Source organism: Pezoporus wallicus, unplaced genomic scaffold (genome assembly GCF_028554395.1).
Source record: "Pezoporus wallicus isolate ANWC-B61680 ecotype Strahan unplaced genomic scaffold, APGP_CSIRO_Pwel_v1 contig_6566, whole genome shotgun sequence".
In the NCBI taxonomy this organism is placed as follows: Eukaryota; Metazoa; Chordata; class Aves; order Psittaciformes; family Psittacidae; genus Pezoporus; species Pezoporus wallicus.
The window spans coordinates 2,924,743-2,944,186 of record NW_026638763.1 but is presented as its reverse complement, the minus strand read 5'-3'; the positions used below and the strand labels follow the sequence as shown (position 1 = coordinate 2,944,186).

Genomic DNA, 19,444 nt, shown 5'->3' with positions numbered 1-19,444 from the left:
AGCCATCAGGTTTTAAAGAGTTAGAAGCTCTTTTGCTGTGCTGGAAAAAGTCTACTGAAACCCGAAAAGCCATCTTCTCCTGAAAGCTGTGTCTCCTGGAGAGCATGGGGAACAGGGAGGTCCATTAGGAGACCTAGGAGTGGAAAGAGACACAAAAGTCACAGGATGGGCAAGCAAAAAAGGTGAAAACAGAAGTGCCTCCTTTGCTTCATGGCTAGTTTCCAGTCATAATTACATTATAAAAGGAAGCCTTTGTGTACGAAAACATACTGTCCAGCTGATCTCCAGTCTATCAGGGCACAGCTTATCCATAAGGAGAGAAGAAAGGTGACAGGAAAAGATTAAAGGAAAAGATTAAAATCATTAAAAGGATTTTCAATTTTAAGTACAGTCTTAACATGATAGAAAGGAATAGTAAGAAGAGCTGAAATAGTAAGAACACTCTGGGTCTAGGACAGATGCCTTGGCTGAAGGTCCTGCAGTGTTTTCCATATTTGTCTGCTTTATTTTTAAACACGCAGAGCCTTTGCTTGATCAACACTTCCTTGTAAAAGAAGGAACCAGAGAAGGAGTGAGGGGCTGTGGGGAGATAGGCAAATGAGGGTGGAAATTGATGATCTTCCCAGCCATGAAAGTCAAAATTCCTACTGGAAACTGAATCCTCCTGAACCACTACAGCGGCGTGGGGGTAAAAGAGGAGGGAAGGAAAGAAAGATTTATTACTTAAGCAGAACTGAAATTCTGATGAGAAAAAGGACTGTTCAATCCATGCCCGAATATCAACAGCAGATCCAAAACTGGGTTTGCTGTATTGCCCTCTCCTTTGCCTGCATTAAAATAATTATATATATATATATATATACACATATACACACAGGGGAGGTGGTTGGAGTTTTTAAAGAGGGGGGGGAAAGCCATTGAAGTCCCTTGATCTTACGAAGCCCTGAACTCTTATATTCCATTTATAGCTCGAGCTGGAATGACATCCCCCTTGATTAGCAAGCTGTCCAATCCAGCTGGATGTGTCAGGACTGTACGAGGCACTAAGTGAAATATATATATGCCCTTACAGAGTTTAACACATTGGGTCCACCTCCAGGGCACAGGCTGTAGCTCATTCTGACCACTGCTTCTCTCCCAGGAATCACTTTTAGGGGTTTTGCAGGGTTTTTTTGGGGGGCACCTTTACTTTCAAGTTTAAGCAACACAAAATGGCACCAAAGAAGGACGTAAAGAAGCCAGCAGCAGCCCCAGCACCAGCACCCGCGCCAGCACCAGCACCCGCGCCAGCAGCACCCAAACAACCCGCAATCGACCTCAAGAGCATCAAGGTAAATGGATGAAAGCGTGCTGATCATGGAGCCAAAGCCCTTCCAAAGGGGAAAGCTAGCAGAGTCCCAGCTAACAGAGACCTGCAGTGAAACATTGTGTGTGGCTGGTTCCGGTTTGGGGACTGGAGTGAAATGAATGAGTAACCTCAGTGGATGGAGTTGTTGACCTGCCTGAGCTTTTGATTGTGTTAGTAGCTGATGGGTGTAAGGCATGGCGCATGATTTAACACAAGAGGGAAACCTGATGATTTCCAAGGTATTTTGGAGTGTGGCCCTTAGAACTTTTTACCAAATCAGTATCAGTCTGATCTGTTTGGTAAAACTAAATATAAAAGAAAATGAAAAACAGCAACAACATCCCCATTCCCTGTTCACTTCCCCCCCCCCCCCCCCAGAAAAGGTGCATGAGGACAGGAAGGGACTATTGAAACTTGAAGCACAATGTTTTCCCATAGTGGTGTACTAAAACCAAATCTTGTTGTGCAGTTTGCCCTCAATTCCTTCTCAAATTTTTGCTAGCACCTGATGACCCTTTGGTCATGTATTTCGAGGTCAGCATGGCTTATCTTTAAAAGCAGAAAGAAAACAGATTTAAGAGGAGGGAACCATTCAATGAATTAGGAGTTTTGCCTATTTCCATTTGCATTGTACAACAAACATTGGTTGGTCGAGACCATGAGCTGGAAAGCCATGAATGGAAGTGATTTCCTCTCACCTTTACAGATTTGCTCAGAATTTGTCATTGGCTGCAAACTGAAAGCAACAAAGAGGAAGAGTCTTTTGGAGATTTCCCTCTGACTGAACTTCTATTTGATCTCATGCTGTCTTTAGCTTCGCATGCCAACCTGCATCTCTGGTTGCTGCCTTACCCCTTCAAAGAAAACTCCTCCATGTTGGGCAATTCTTTACTTGAGAAAGAGGAGCAGGAGGTTAAATGGTTAAAGAGATGAAGTCAGACCAGTTTCTCTGGGTAGGACTATAAATAGCTATTCTCCACCTACCCACCAAGCTGATTGGTCCTGGGACCTATCTGCTGAACTCTACATAAGGAATCATGCCTATTAAGGGGAAAAGAAGGAGTACAAAGATTCCTAATAGGACATACTCATTTTCATCTTACGGTGAATTCTGTTTCAGGTATCTTAATACATGTAGTGCCAGGATTATGACCCATTTAATGAGATTTCTTGAAGTTTACTTTAATTTTCACAATCAGTAGTCAGTGTTTTTCTGGGATAGTCTGTAGCTTCCCATGAGACAGAAGCTGAACCTGCTGGCAAAGTAAAATAAGTGCAAGAGGGGGCAAAAAAGACACTTTGAAACACTTTGGGTGATCATAGTAAAGGCTATATAAAAAGCCCACTGGTTTCTTAGAATACTGTCTGAAAATCAGATCAGACCTCACATTTCACTCATCTCCAGAAATGAAAGGGAATGCAAGCTAGATTTCCTACTAAATAATTTAATGGGATTTTATAGCTTTCTATGGCCAGTTCATTAGGAGAAAATAGAATTTTCAACTCCAGTGATCCTACCTAATCTATCTTTACATAAATAGGCTTAATAGCACATTACCAGCTAAAAAAAACAATGGCTGGCTGCAGCCTGAGACATCTCTGTTCACTCCTTTACCCAGACAGCTCTCTGTAATGGCAGGAAATGCATCCTGGTAGCACAGGTTTTATCATAGTCAGACTGCTAAAGGAAGATAGCCTCCCTGAAGTCTCTTTCTTTTGAAAGCTAATATCAGACAAAATATATCTCTCCTTGAAAGGGAGGTAAGGAACTGGCTTGTAAGGGAAAACTAGTCTTTTAACACTAATGGCAACACATAAACATTACTATTTCTATTTGTGAATAAGTGAAGATAAGTTCAAGGACAGGTTGGACAGGGCTTGGAGCAACCTGTTCCAGTGGAAGGTGTCCCTGCCCATGGCAGGGGTTGGAACTGGATGAGCTTTAAGGTCCCTTCCAACCCAAACCATTCTGTGACATGAGAAGCACGATGGAGGTTACAGTACTACTCTGCAATGCAGTGGGTGGCACAGCCTCCTGCCCCACATATTTATCACTACCAGATCTCTTTCTATAAGTATCTCCTCCACTCTTCATCATGCCCTTACCAGGCAAGGAGCAGGGTGCCTCAGAGCTGCAGGAGTGAATGAACTTCCCCTGCTTCAGCAGGGGACTCTACCCAACCATATGGCTGCAAGGTGATGCAGAAACCCACATCCCCTCTATCCCTGATCCTCCTCTCACCTGAGACCCCACAATGGTCAAGGGCTGCCCAGGCAGACTGTGGCACCTCCAGTGATGGGCTCTTTGAGAGGCACGAGGAACAACCATGGTGCTTTCCACCTTGCCTTGGAGCAGGGCAGGGACTGGACAACCGCCCAGGGTCCCGGCCAGCCAGCCTGGGTTATCCTTTTTCGATCTCTGGGAGCTCAGGCAGTGAAGGGAAACAATGTCTTCTTGTAAGCCATTTCCTGGGAGATGTGGCAGAGTCTTAGCCCAGTCTCTTAATCAGCATTAATTAAGCCTTCTGCTCAAGCACCAAAGTCTCAGCATGAGAAAAGGCACAGCACCACCTCCAGCAAACCTCTGGAGCCAGGGAGTACTTAAAGCTAAGCTTTTGATTGAGATTCAGTGAATGATCCTGTCCTGGGGCTCCTTGCGCTGATTTACCAGGTGTGGAGCCAGAGCCTCCAGCACTTTGAACAAGGGCATCAAGGGGCTCCCCTCCACTCTGCAGGGGAGTTAGCAGCCATGCTGGAGCTTGCTACTGATGAGAGGTGTCTGGGAATGCCAGGCTGCAGCACCAGGATGATCTAGGGAGTCACGCAGCAGGCAAACACACACAAAGGCTTTGTTAGCTTTTATAAGGAGACATCCAACCCCCTTTTAACTGTTACAGCTGGAGCAGGTAAGGGTAGAGCTGCCTAATAAGGGTTTTACAGCAGCCACAGCAGCCACATTTGGCAGTGCACCTCATTTTAAATTAGCAGAGATCATAATATTCTTCAAAACAAACAAGAAGGTGGTTTACAAACATGGGTAGCCATTCTTTCAACGGTACCCCTCCATCTTCAGGGAATCTGGTTTTGTGGGCCTTTTGAAGTGCACACTTTGAAAGTTAGGTACCTTTTTCTTTCCCCTCTTAAGAAGTCTCAGGCTGTGTTCTTGCAAATACAGGCACCCCCAATTGCCTGTCACCAGCAGAAGTTGTGGCAGGTCTTTTAGCCTCTTTTGTTCTTTTTTCCCCACTTTAAATTAACCCAGTTAAAGCAAATAGTTGGTAATTTGTTCATACTGATAGCAGCTGGTGTCGGATTTTCTATTTTTGAGCACCATCTATTGACTATAAAACTGAGTAACAGGAAGATGTAACTTAAGGGTTCAAATCTCTAAACTCAGCCCTTTCTCGGCTCACTTCAGATTACAGAGCAACAATCACAGGAAGAGAGGCAAGGCAGGGTGGAAGAATTTGGGTTTAAATGAAGATGTAAAGAGCCTTTTCTCCCCTACTCAGGAAATAACATAAAACTCAATCTGCTTTGCACAAATCTGTCTAGACCAAACTTACATCTTCAGTTTTCCTTATTACTAGCATGGCCTGGATTTAAGCAATAGATACAAAGATCAAAGATTAAATCGTAACTGAGAAGCAAAGAACAGGGTAATGGATTTGTCTGAGCATTACCACCAGGAACCAACTGCAACTGAAGGCAAAATGACTGTATGGTTCCTCTTCTTAACTACAGAATTCTTGGGGTTCTCTTAAAACTGTAGCCAAGGACATTCCCCAAAAGACAGCTTATCTGCTTTAACTTCATTCTCCCACATGAGCCTGAGTGAGAAGAAACATTGAGTTGAGGAACAGCATTACTATGGGTCTGTGTCTGCAATAACTGGGATGAGATGTCTCATGCTTGGTTTTCCAATAGAAGCAGTAGGAAATGGATAAATTTCATATTGCCCAAATTGGTTTAACTCTGTCCCTATCACCAACATGTTAAATGTGGGGTTTTTTTTAATGGGAAATCTAAGGGCCTTTCCCAGCACACACAACCTATCCTTGGACCAAGCCCAGGCTCCTAGCACTGTGATGTTTTGGTGCTGGAGATGTTGAGTGCAGTGCTCCTAAGGCTTCTGCTCTGCACATGGTGCTCTGAATATGTAGCACCCGGATGTGGTGTCACACCAGGCCCTCTACTTCAGCCTTTACACAAGGCTTCCCATGCTGGTGTTCACAAGACCAAAATGCCAGGACTCCATGGCCTACTGCAGATAAGCTACCTACATCTTTAGGGGAAAAATGATTAGAAGCTATCAACTAGTAAAGGCTTGCAAAGACCTTGTATAACTGTGTGATGCATGCTGAAGCCTGCTGCATGGAAGCAAACCTGTGTGATTATTTGGTTTTAAATACAGAGCTCTTAAGGCAGTAGAAAGTGTTCCACCAAGTGTCCTTAATTCTTATGATATTCACTACTCAAGTAGGTCATCTCTGAACAGACATTTCATTGGGTATAACCAAAGAGAAACTCACTAAAATGCACTGACAGAAACCTTCTGGGCTGGAGGGCAAGCAGGGCTGCAAATGTCAGCAGGAGCACTTGCAGCTGCAAGACACTATTACACTGCAGACAAACTCAGTGTGAAGCTGTGGTGTCAGAACAGGAATGGTAACAGCAGCTTTGCTCAGAGTGCTAAGGGCTTTCTTGGTAACTGGCAGGTTTTTCCCTGAATTTTTTTGGCTCAGGTCTTCAGATTATGCCTGGTATAGCTCCAGCAATGACTCCAGAAGGATCCTCTAGGACTGATATACCTGTTGCACAAGGTCACCAGTACCAAGTGCTCTTTCAGATAGGAAGGGGACAAGGGCAAACATGGCTTAGCCTTAAGAAATGTAAAGGTGCCTATCTGACACCATCCAGACCATCTTTCTGCTACTGCTTTGACCACTGAGGTACAGCATCATTCAGGGTTCAACCCAGAGCAGACCACCCCAGCCAACCCCCTTGCCCCCATGAATCTCACTACTGATACTAGACCTGCATTGGTGGCAGTTGTTAAATCACTGCATGGGCAAGGCATGGCATGAAGGTATCCCAGGACAAGCAACCTGGACATCAGACTCAGCAACATACCAAGACGTCCCTTCAGGTACTGCTGAAAACTGCAGAAGGAAAAGCAAACTGAACAGCCACCACTTAGTTTTCTTTACAAGGTTTCCAGAAGAACTTTGCCTCCATTTCTTCCTAAACAAGGAATCCTTCAATTTATATATATACTACTATATATATGTCCATACATATAGGAGACACTTTACTAACCTGAAAAATCATTTGGAAATGAATTGTTTCCAGGATCCATTCTTAGTAATTCACAGCTTTGGCAGCATTTTAAAGTGTTAGCTATAGGCTTTGGAGAGTCTGGAGAGCAACACACTTTGGCATAAAGTGTGGAATTTAAAGCAAATTAGTAACATTTCAAGAGCTCACCGAGTAATTTCAAGTGTTAACACCAGTTGTGTGGAAGAGCCTTTCTCCTATCAACTAATACATCAAAACGACCCCCCAGTATATCTAAAACACTGTTTTAAGCCCCCTTGGAGCACAGAGAGATTGTAACAGACAGTAACAAGATATCTGAGTTCATCTTACAGAAGGCAAGAAGGTGACTTAATTTAGCCAATGACAAGTAAAGAAAGAAGTTGTCTGTAAGGAGATATGAAACAACCGATCTGGAAATTCACCCCATGTCACTGAGGCTTTATTACATCTTATACCCATTGCCAAAAAGCACTTTCAGCGGGCTGATTTGCCACATAGCACTTAAATGTCAAGCAGCAGTAGGCTAAATACTGTCAGTACTCCAACACTGCCGCTGGGAGGCACGTTAAAACAACAAATCCCTTGGAGAGCAGAGCTCCAGAGCCTCGCGTTTCCTCCCACCGACACGCATTGATACAAATCAAACCAATACTAAACCCTTTCAAAATAAACAAAATGGGAAGTTATATGGAATGCTTAGAAAAAAAGGTCAAATTCATCTGCAGTTAAGTCCATTAAACTCAAGGAGGTTTCAAACTCTTCTTCCAAACCTCATGGTGCCTTCCATGTGCAATATTCTCACCTACATTAAAGGTGGTTGGTTTTGTTCTTTCTTCAACCGTGCTGCCAGGCAGCTCTGTTCTCAAAACAGAGTTCTCTTTCTCAAGGCATACGTGCTCCTAATATTTCTCTGCTTCATAAAAGACATGAGGCTAAATCCATCAGGCCATTGATTACTACTTAAATGAGAAGTAGCCTCTCTTAGATCTGTGGCATTGATCACAAGAGCTATCAAACTGGGGTGAAGGACAGGGGAATCACAGCCTGCTTTGCAGAGGGGTTTGAGAGCTGTGTAATCCTGCACTCAGTGATGTCTACTAGAAAAGATGTGCAGCTGTAGTAATCATGGAGCAGGCACTGATGGTGAGTAGGTATCACATGAACTGCTGTAGGCACAATCCTACCTTATCTCCAGCCAAAAATAGAGAAATCCCACCAGTCCTGAACAGAAAGCTAAATATACAGTGAGTATCCTGACAGACTCTCAAATTTTCCCCTCTCTGATTTTCCAAGGCATCTGATACGTTCTTGGTCTCTTCTACAGAGAGAGTACTTTGAAATACCTAGTGACTCTCTAACAAAATGCTAAGATGATTCCCTTCTTTATATTCACCCAAAGGGTAACAAGGGGATGGAGCAGCTGAATGCTTTAACTCCCAGCAGCATCTTTTCCCAAGGCTTTTCACTCTGGCCAGACACCTACACATTTACAAGGAGCACAAAGTGACTGTCACTCAGCAGGCCTGTATTAGTCTCATAGGTAAATAGGTGAGCACATCACCATGCTGCAAGGGTCAGGGCCCTAAGGCCCATGAACTAATGACCTGTTGGGAAATTAGGAACTTTGGTAATAATTTGGAAATAAAGATGTGTGTGGATTGGGTCTTCTGCTTAGCTGTCAATAGAGTTGCATATAACCCTATTCACCCCACCCTATACAACTTGAAACCTGGTCAAAATGTTTCTATCAAGCAACAAGATGACTATAAGGTGGTCATATATTATACAGGGAAAAGCCTTAAAACACAACATCAAAGAAACCTTAATCACAAAATTCCCAACCCAAACACCACCACCTCCTACCCCCACCCCTTGGTGATAACCTTCTGGATAATAACTTTGCCCATAAACAAGGGCTAAGCCAAGTTACAGAACTCCAGGTCATTGTGATCTTTCCACATGTTGTGGTTCCTTCAACCTTTCATTATTCCTCCGGAGGAGGTGCATTCTTTTTTTGTAAAGCCAAGCTCCCTAAACTTTCAACATCTTCCCTGAAGACCCAAGACACATTCTTTGATAATGCAGAGGCCATTGCCAGGATTAAAACAGATCAGATCACTGCAGAATACTTCTTTCTATCTCTTGAAGCTCATGAGAGACCCTTAGAGGATCAGAAACCCTACCTTTAGTTTTTTTTAAGGCTGAAATATTTTCTATACTGTGGCCTTACTCAAAGCAAGTAGCATTTTCAGCACCCAACTGACTCTATTGGCTTAAAGCAAGGTGGTTCCTAATTCAAGTGAATGCAACATGCCCGTGTTAGAATATTTCTCCCCAACAAAACTCTTGTGAGGTTTTATTCAGAATCAGTTATAAAAGGCTCATGTGGTGTGCTAGTATTTCCTCATCTAAATTCTGAGCCAAAGTCTCACAGTTTACATGTGGGCTTCTCTCAATCTATACATATTTGATAGCCCATTCAAGCCACATGGCTAATCCAGGTATCAGTTTTCTATGCCCAAGCCAAACACACCCAAACTATTTTCTGCTTGGCATCTAAAGTCCTCTGGGACAAGTTTTGCTGTAGCCAATCATAAAGATTATCTAGAAGGAAGAAAAAACATTGAAGAAAATTGTTCTAAGTTTCCCTTAATTTTTTACATATATATATTTAGTTTAAATCCTGTTTTCAGGGGAACATTTCCCAGTAGCAGCACTGGGGAGGCAAGAGACTGAGGGCAGAAGGAAAATTCCGCCAAAGACAACACACTGAACTGACCCAGGCAACATTTCAGCTCTGCCAAAGCCTTTAGAAAGCTCTTCTATTAATGCAGTGGGACTGATGGCCAAGATCCATGTTAGCTTTCTCACTGAGTTCCAGCCAGCGTTAACCAGGTGGTCTGCACTGTGTTAACTTAACCTATGTTAGCCAATTCAGACAAAAATATCAATGCCCTTTTCTATACAACCACACCTGGTCACAGCTAAGCTTTGTTCTCAATGCATACCTGGTCCCACAGGTTCATAGATTACAAATAGCAGAAAACACAAACATGCACGTTGGCAGTGGAGCGTTTTTCCCTATTCAGCATATTTTCTAACTATTTCTCAAAAATGCAACTAAATCTGTTGGTTCAGAATGTTTCCCAGCTAAAATGCTGAGCTTTGAGAACTCTTTGCAGTTGTATCTTTAGGTTTTAAAATAGCAGGTAGGAAGTTTAGGTCTCAAATCCAACTAAATATTTTGACTTTGATTGTTTGGTTTAAAAAACAACCAAACCAAACCAGTGCTTGGGTTTGATTCTTGCTCTCAGAGACCTCAATATACTGCAAAGAGACATTTACAAGCACTATGCTTATCTTCGGGTAACGAAGCGAGCTACAGGAGAAAATGTCCCTCACTAATTTCATTTTGTCATTAGAAAACCTGGAGCAGGGAATGCTCAACAAAATAAATTAACAGAATTTAGTGAGGGGATTTCAGTTTGCAACAGGGAGTGTGTTGTTGTCACACAACCATTCCAACCCTGGCTCCATGAGACGCTTGACCCAGTTGAGGTGACAGGGAAAGGAAGAAGTTTGGAGTAAGGTTTTCAAAGATATTTACAATGTCTCACAGCATCAGTTCAGAGATTTGACCTTGGCCTTGGAGGATTCTACACGGTGGGACTAGGTCTTTGCTACCAAAGAAAGTGCAAACTCTATCTCCTGGAACCTACCTAGAAACTCACCATTTATAGCTCTACCATGGCCCTTTCACTCTGCAACTCCTCGCCGCACCATGAATAGTAATCCTCCCAGTTCACAAAGCTTTTGGGGGTCTTAGCTCCTATCACAGTTTCTCCCTTGCCTCCACATCACAAAAACCTCAGCAATACCTACTCTCACCACACCAGTGAGCTCTGAAGCTGGCATGCTGGTGCCCTGCCTAACCTCAGCCCTAGAAGTGTCCTAGGGAGCACAGGCTCTCCCAGCACCACATCAGCTGCTAGCCTCTAGCAACAGTTGGGTCCAAAACTGGATAAATTCTTCCTTAAACATTCCAGCTTTGGGAAACAGGACAATGTAATGAGTGCAGATGAAGAGCTTCACAGTTGGATACCACCTCCATCAACAGGTTAATCTTCTGCTCAACGCCAACAACTGGATCACTGAGCAGACAAGCAGCAGCACCACTCACCTAATTCTCGGCACTGCACTATCATCTAAGGGCTTGAGTAAAGCCGAGCAAACCCCAGCAAAGGTATGAGGACCAGCCAGCTGCATCTAATACAACCTGCAAGCCATGTGTAAAACCAGTCAGCTGGACAAACACATGGCACCTCTCATCTTCTGTTCTCCTTGCTCTCTGACTTTATAGCTTATTGGAGAAATAAGAGTCCTTCCCTAGAAGGAAATCTTGTTAGGCCTGGACAAGAAATATCTCCTCTTGACAGTATGGATCCAGAAACTGCTGACCTGAATCAAACTTACTGCTTGCTACTCCCTGCCCCTCTCCAGCCTCCTAAAAATAGCCATCATCAGATGTCCATCAAGACATGGAGCCTTCTGTCACTTTGCCCTAAGAAAGCTAAAGAACTCGCCAAGGGGAGGGACTGCTTCCTTCTGACACCTAATCCAGGCGATGCCGTCAGCGCCACTGGATAAATAAGGGGAAGAAAGGCCAGAAAAGCAGGACCACTCTCGAGACCTCTCAGCTAATCCCTCCTGCCCGTCTGCTGCTCTGCTTTTCCAACTCAACTATGGTGGGTCCACTGGAAAGCTAATGGTTAGCAGCGAGCCAGCGTATTTTACCTAAGTAAATCAGGCTTCTTGCTCAAGGTAGTGCTGGGGTGGGGAAGGACAGACCAGAAGACAGCTTAGGTTTGCTTGGCTTTCCTCCTTAAATTTAAAGGGCTATGCGAGGTTCTTCAGTTAGTCTCAAGTTCTGCACCAGGCAGTGGTAAATGTGCAGCTCCTATAGCTTCAGACAGGAGTGTTAAAATTTGCTACTGCTGTCTGCTACGCATTTTAGTTTAGTTCTGAGATCAGATGCAACCTGCTAAAGTGGCAAAGGAGCAGAGTAATATTTAATATAAGAAAATGTAATTTTTAGTACTTTATGTAACAATTTACTGCCAAAAAAGTAATCTGAAACACAGACTGCAAAGGATTGGTTTAATTGCTATGTTCATGTAAAAAACCCAAGCTGCTTGTTGAGCAATACTGCTTCAAATGGTCTTAACGAAACGGGTCTATGATAAAACAGTAAAAGGCCGGATTAGTGACTTCTTTGTTAGCTAAGAGACTTTAGACTTTTGCTACTTCTAGCCACAACCCTGGCTTACCCTGGGATGCAGATTTTAATGGAATCTTTAAAGATAGACGTGGTGATGCATTTTTACAAGGGAAGTTGCTGGCTTAGGTTGCTATGGCCTCATTAGACCAGGCAAGACAAATGTGAGCACTCAACTACTCTGTGCTATTTGATTTCCCTCAGTGCATTTTCAGCAGTACTAGTTCTCTTTTCTCTTTTTTTCTTCCCAACTGCAGTCCTTCACTCCTGACCAAATTAACGGTAAGTGAAATAAAAGTTAAACTTTAACATGGGGCAGGAGGGGGTATATAATGGCCACCAAATGCTAATATTCACTAGCCTTAACAGCTCTGTTGCTATCTGCATTACTTCTGCGCATCTGACAGACCCATTTTTGCTGTTTTGGAAGATGACTCATGGATTGAGCTGGATGCTTTAGGAAACAAACAGGTTCTCCCCCAGCCCCCCCCTCCTAAGCTATTTTTTTGTGATTGATTTCCTTCCAACAGATCGAGTTCTCCAAGGAGCAACAGGATGGTAAGTTACAAGAGACCTGATGTGTTTTACATGTACATGGGTTCAGAGAGGAGCTACAAGCTCAGAAGCTCAACCTTTATGAAGGGATGAGCTAAGACTTCTGCTATAAATCACCACACTCCTGACTTCAGAGGAGCGGTGCTGACTTATGCTGAACAAGAATGTGACTGTAGATTTACATATCATTTATCTAGGTGCTTAGATGCTGCCTAAGCTGAGAAGTCTATGCCATGTTACCAGCTCTACCTACTAAACATTTTTCAGTTGTGCTCCTGTACTGGCCATTCACAAGGATGCTGAAAACAAGTCTTGCATTTGGAAGTCACAGTGGGAATAGGCAGATGAAGGACAGCAGAAGGGAGTGGGTTGAAAACTTAACTTAGCTCCAATGACATTGCAATTTTACATGAACAGAAGATGTAGGAGTCCTGTACATCACTTTTACTAGAAGGTGTTGTGGAAGGAAGGAACAAGGGCTGCTTTACTGTAAATACATCCATTACGCATGAGAATAGTTAGCAAATAAGTGACTTATCTAAACTGTTACTTACAAATGCGGTGTGGCTATGCTGCAATTCTTGAGCATCTTGCTATATTCTCTGCTTCACCAGCAAGTTACAAATTGGTTTTTAAATCTGCTAGAAAGAGATTGAAAATTCTGGCATGAACAAAAATCCCCACTGAAGCTCTGGAAATCTATACTGGAGTGTTTCAAATATTCCAAGAGATGCATTTAGGCTATATTAAATAATACAGTTTTTAAAGAAATGTCAAAAATTCAGTAGCAAATATAGTAGACTTCTCACTGTGAACAAAGTGCTTAGAAAGGAAGATACAGGGATTTACTAGAAATCCAGAGGGAGAGGAATAGCTAGAAGCAGGTCTTAAGGGAGAAACCTAAACTTCCTGAACATCAGCCTGCTCTGGGTTACACTATCAAAGCAATAAAGGACAGGTATAGCGCAGTAAGTGAGACAGGAAATGTTTCTCTTCCTGCAGTCTGAACACTCCTGGTCACAAAAAAGATCATTTGGACTCTTCCTCACTTTTTAATTCCAAAACTTTTACCAAAGGGTTGGGAGAGTTTATGGAAAAATGTCATCAACCCCAAGCTGCTGGCATTTATAACAAAGAAAAAGGCTTTGTTCAGCTTCCCTACATATTTCAGCTCATCCGGCTGCTGTAATGCTGTGGTAACTGATCCAAGCAGCAGAGCAATTAAAGCTACTTGAGAGGCAGAATTTCCCAGGAAAAGGGGTGTCCCACCCTCCATAACTATCTTCATCCACACAGGCTGATGCACCAGCAGCTGGGTGGTACCCTCCTCAGAGAGAGATTTGAGACATGCTTATTCCAGCAGAGGTATAAACTAGGAATAGATATGTATATACACATATATACACACACCACTCAAACCTAAAAAGATAAACCCCACAGCAAAGATAACTCAATGAAATGCATGCCTGAGACACACACAAAAAAAAAATCAGGCCTTTTCTCCCAGTGTTCAGAACCAGTGAAGATAAAACTTCATAGGATTTACAAACGAGAAACTCTCCTGATGGCTTTGCTAATAGCAAACTGGCATTGTTTTATACCTCAGTCTGGCTAAATGTCATTAATGCACTGAATGAAAGATGGGATCATATGGTATAAATCACTACAGCCCTATCGACCTCAGCCGCTAAAGCAGACCGTGATATTAAGTTGATATATTGTAAGGGGAAGCTCCACACAGGTCCAGAAGGCCTTGATTTCATACCCTGCAATAAAAGCTGTAAGGGGAGAGGGTTCACAGTAAAGGGTTATAGGTCTCTCACATCAGACAGTAAGAGGGTTAGTTTCAGATGTATTAGATTACAGCCTAGCAGGCCAACATTGTGTATCAGCAGCTTTACTGGTGCCAGCAACACCCCCACTAAGGCATAGGTATATGAATGGCTAAAGCAAGAACCTAAATACCTCTGCGTCACCTGTCCCCAGCACAAGATGAATGAAGACATGATTTGAAATGTGGTTTATTGCTTCTAAACATGCCCCAAGGCAGAAAGAACATTCCACCTACACGAGCTGTGAAACAAAGCCTGCCTAGCTGCTGGAAGCATATCACAACCACAGGAGACATTTCACTTGGTTTACTTGGAGCTTAAACACAGCAGCGTCAGATACTGCAGTGCAGGAAAGATCATCAGCAGTCTTGAGATGCTCTTGACATATGAGTTTCAAGGATGCTTTTTCAGCTGGACCCTGGATTTTGCCCCCCTTCAGCACATTTCTTTATTCATTGCAACAAATATAGTAAGGTGATTAACATGGAGCTTTGCAACAGAAGATGAGGACTGGCAATGCAATGAGGCAACCACCTGGGTTGATTTCTGTAGTAGAAATGTGTGTGCCTCAATTCTTTGGTCAGCAACAAGGGGGAAATAAGTGAAGGCTGATCATTTGGCAGCACTGAAAGAAACGAAGTGTCAAAGTGTACACACTGGAAATGCACTGGAATAAGGCATCACACAAGTATTACCACTGGAAAAGCTGGATATTTGTGCATGTGTAAGAAGCAGGGATGGACTACAAAGAGCAGAGAAGAGAGGGAGCAGACATGGGCAGAACTGCTATTGTAAGGCAACTTTAAAGGCAAACGAAAGTAGAAGCATTTGAAATCCACCTTCTTGTTTCCCATTAGCACTGTGTAGTTGAAATGCTGGGACTGCAGGCAGGACCCATCGAAACAGCCAGATGTTTTGCACTGCAAGGTGCTTTGACAGAAGAATCCCAGTCCTTGGTGAGGTACCTTCTGCTTCTGTGTCATGCAAAGACACCTGTCTTTGAATGGCAGTGTCTGTAGAAAGCTTATCTTGCCCCATGCCTGAAATAACCATGGGGTCAATCAGAAAGCTATTGATGGCTATTAGAGCCATGAAATGTAGATATAAAAGTTTAAAAATAGTGAAACCAAAATGTCAGAGGGGAGGAGTTTTTCTTGCGACTGTGGGCCAAAGGTTCCCCTGGTTAACTCCCGTGGAGCAGTGCCAGGAGACAACAGGCTCACGTCTTTGTCAATACAACTTGTCAGTAGGGAGCTGCCTGGCCCAGTTTAACCGTTGCTCTTCCCTTGCAGACTTCAAGGAGGCCTTCCTCCTCTTTGACAGGACTGGTGATGCCAAGATCACCCTGAGCCAGGTTGGTGATATTATCCGGGCGCTGGGGCAGAACCCTACAAATGCTGAGATCAACAAGATCCTGGGCAACCCCAGCAAAGAGGGTAAGTACCCTATAGTCTCTGCTGGGCCCTTCCTGAGGCTGGGAACTGTCATTAGGCAACATCAGCAGTCGCAGCAGGAGGGAGAAGATCTTTTGCTCTGAAAGGGAGTGGAAATTCTCTAGTTTCTTTTGAAGAGGATGAAATCCATGCTCATGAGGAGAAAAACCTCCTTCAGATGTACAGAAGTTCCTGTAGGAACCATTCTGGTGCCAATCTGACGTAGGTGCAACATAGTCCATTTATGCCCCAGCCCTTGCTAAGTCCATTTCCAATAGCTGATTCTCTTCAGATGCTTCTAGTGCAGGATCTTCTACATGAGCCAAGACACGCCCTGGGAATGGAAACCCACCCATAAATTTCTGCTGGCTGAGGTGGTCTGCTCAAAACTCACACAAACCAGGGCATGCTGAGGCATATGCTGGCCACTTACGTAGCAGTCATTTTCCATTTCATTTTGTCCCCTCTTAGAGATAAGACCATCTGGCTCAGATGCACTGAGCTTGCAAGTCTTTAAGCCTCCACACTGAAGATGTCAGTAGTAAATCTGGACACCACCCCCACTGGACATTCATATTTTCAATTAGTTTATGCTAATAGTCTCTGCTCTTATGCTAATAGTTGCTATGCTCTTACACTAATAGTCTCTGCTACCACATCCAAGAGGCCCTGAAGAGGTCACTAACATGCCAGCAACCTCAGGGGCTCATCTCAATTGTCCACCGCACTCTCTACTTTTTCCCCACTGTTTGGGCTCAAGATTTCTGGTTATTGTATTCTGTAGTTCCCCCATTCATAAAATCCTTTCAAAGATCAACTCAGCCAGCTAGTTTCATTTCTGAAAGAGAAATACGATGTGCATGTAAGCATATAAAGTTATATGAGAAGAGCGCTGGAGCAAGTAGGTGAAAAATCAGATGGATGTGAAAACTAACTCTCATAAGAGAGAATGCAGGTTTTGCAGAGGAACTGCCAAACCCCCAGGCAAAGACTAGAGTAAAGGACTGAAAGAGGTGTGCAAATGAGGTGGGAGGCTCGGGGCAAATATGCCAAAAGAACACACATTGAAGTGTCTAGCATGTAGCAGCAACTGATGCTTTCTTTCCAGAGATGAATGCCAAGAAAATCACTTTTGAGGAGTTCCTGCCCATGTTGCAAGCAGCTGCTAACAACAAGGAGCAGGGTACCTATGAAGACTTCGTTGAAGGTCTGCGTGTCTTCGACAAGGAAGGCAATGGCACAGTCATGGGGGCTGAGCTCCGTCACGTACTGGCTACTCTGGGTAAGGGATTATCTTCATTACAAGCACTTTAAAAATTGCTTCTGGTAGATGGCATGAGAGGGAGGAAGGATGTTCTAACCAGTTTGGAGAAGTAGGAGCCTACAAAGCCAAACAAAACTGGGTTTCCTAACTGGTAACCCACAAAACACAAAACTCAGTAGAAATCCCAAAGGAAAAGGCTTAGTTTATTACTTCTAAATTCAGAGGAAGTATTGAGTGCTCGTTATATAAAGAATAGGGAGAAAAGGCTCTATACCTCAGGGACATAACACACATGGACAAAGGCAGAGGATTTGCTGCATAATTTCTTTACTCTGTAGGAATAATTGGAATCCCTGTGTCTATAAGCACATGTAAAACTGCTACTGAAAGTTAAGACTACTAACACTCAGTTCATGTCTAGGTCTTTTTGATACTAACTCAGGAAATAAGGAAAGCCCCTGGAAAACCTGTAGGTTTAACAGAGGTTTCTCAACTCTTCAGGTGAGAGGATGACAGAAGAGGAAGTAGACGAACTCATGAAAGGTCAGGAAGACTCCAACGGCTGCATCAACTACGAGGGTAGGTGCAAGAGCTCAACACCCTCTCATCCTACATTTCTTCTTCCTCTCTCAGAGCTTCATTGCAGTTTGCTTTTAGCTTCTCAGGCAAATATACACAACTACAGCTGAGTTAGGTTGAAAGGCTTATGTGTGGAAATGACTGTTGCAACATGCTTAGCCTGCAGTCACACCACTGAAAGGACTAGATTCAGTCACTGAGAAGGCTACTTTGATCAACACTGTATCTCTAAACTCTCCGGCTTTCTGTAGAGCAGTTGCAGTGATTGGAACCAACCCTATAGCTAATGCTTAGGAAAAGTGCTCTATTCATTATAGATTTAGTCTTACCACACTTAAGCAGGAAGAGAATATATTTTTACAACAAACACGACACTTACAACTTTCTATCACATTGTTGGGTCAAATATGATCAGGATCATGTATTTTAATGCCACCAGCTCAGGGACAGTTGTTATTTTTAAAGGTATTTCCCAAATTAACATTTGCTGCTCTTTCTAACTAGCATATCTGTATTTTTGCCACAGCATTTGTAAAGCACATCTTGTCTGTCTAAGTGGACTTCCTCAGATGCCACACGGTATGTTCTTCTCATGTGCACACTTAACCTGGTACGTTTGCTATGCTTAAAGCTTTCTACATGCCCATGGGCCAAGTATAAGTTACAAAACCAAGATGACACCTTCTCCTCAATAGTCCAAATAGAACAAAATGAGACTGTTGTCTAACAGCAAACGAGTGCAGATCCCTGGGTCATGTTCACAGCTCTGTAAGTAGTTGAAAACTGTTTAGTGGGTTTTTCAAACATACATAAACTGTGAAAAGAAATGCTCCTTTTATTCACAAGCATGGAAATGTTCATGCTTAAATATCACCCTAGATCTTGTCATAAAAAATCAAGAGTTTGAGCTATGCAAACTGACAGCCTAACATATTTATTCTATAAGCATCTTGAGATTTTGTGGTTTGCTTGGTTTTCTAAAGGAAATCAAAGCAACACCTTCTGATAATGTTACAGAAATCTGTAACAAATTATGTAGCCTGAATAGTTGTGTGAACTACTCAGAACAGCTCTTCAATAATCATCTGAAAAAGAGTATTCTGACAGGCACGATCAACAGCAAAAAGAGGGCTTCAAAAATACCTAATCATTTAGCAGTTGTCCTACAAGTAGGAGGTAAAAAACACCCTAAACAGAAACCCTCACACAACCTTGATATGCCGCTATTTTGTCCAAAGTAAAACCCAGCAGCTGTCTTTAAAATGTCTGTGTGGTCTTATTTGACCTATTAGTTATTCTATCCAAGAAAGATACATTGCCAACTCTCGTATGAAGCAACAAACGCCTTAAAACAGAAATCAAGGGCTCAGTTTGTCATTTTGCAAATGTTTTTTCAGCCAACTTCAAGTCCAACTCTCCCATTCCTTCCCAGAACAAGCCAAATTCAGGAAGACCAGATGGCACTCGAGATCTGCCTGTCTGCTCAGTCTGTCACCACTGACATGGAAACTGGATAGAACTGGATGATATATGCCTCCGACCCCACCAGTTTTACCTGTGCATCCATAGGTATCACCTCTGGGTCATACACTTTCATTTCAAAAACATGAACTTTCACCAAGGCAAGCTGCCATCCAGGATCCATCCATCCTGAGCATCTCTTTCCATGTTGTTTGCATTGAAACAATGGAATCTTTTGGAAAAAATAAAGCATCAATACATCCCTGTGGTCATTTTGTGGCTATAAAGTACCTTTTTTCCTCTAAAGCTGCTCAAATGCACTCAGGACCTGATTTGTTTTCTCTGTATATTGTATCTCACAAAATAAAGTTTTATCAG

At 43.0% G+C, this 19,444-nt stretch overlaps 1 protein-coding gene and 1 long non-coding RNA gene across 4 annotated transcripts in view; one reads left to right on the top strand and one right to left on the bottom strand.

Moving 5' to 3' along the window:
• Positions 1-19,444, bottom strand: part of LOC130600727 (uncharacterized) — a 41,967-nt gene that overhangs the window by 14,483 nt on the left and 8,040 nt on the right. The window lies entirely within an intron of this gene.
• Positions 1,068-19,338, top strand: MYL1 (myosin light chain 1). Of its 3 annotated transcripts, none has more exons than XM_057412307.1 (7): positions 1,068-1,331; positions 12,473-12,500; positions 15,622-15,765; positions 16,871-17,044; positions 17,528-17,605; positions 18,132-18,184; positions 19,038-19,338. In XM_057412307.1, exons 1-6 carry the CDS (start codon positions 1,212-1,214, stop codon positions 18,158-18,160), a joined length of 573 nt encoding a protein of 190 aa, XP_057268290.1. In that variant the 5' UTR covers positions 1,068-1,211; the 3' UTR covers positions 18,161-18,184; positions 19,038-19,338. The 3 variants fall into 3 exon arrangements, with proteins under 3 accessions (XP_057268290.1, XP_057268291.1, XP_057268292.1); XM_057412308.1 differs by lacking the exons at positions 1,068-1,331; positions 12,473-12,500 and adding exons at positions 11,275-11,412; positions 12,200-12,224; XM_057412309.1 differs by lacking the exons at positions 1,068-1,331; positions 12,473-12,500 and adding exons at positions 11,321-11,435; positions 12,200-12,224.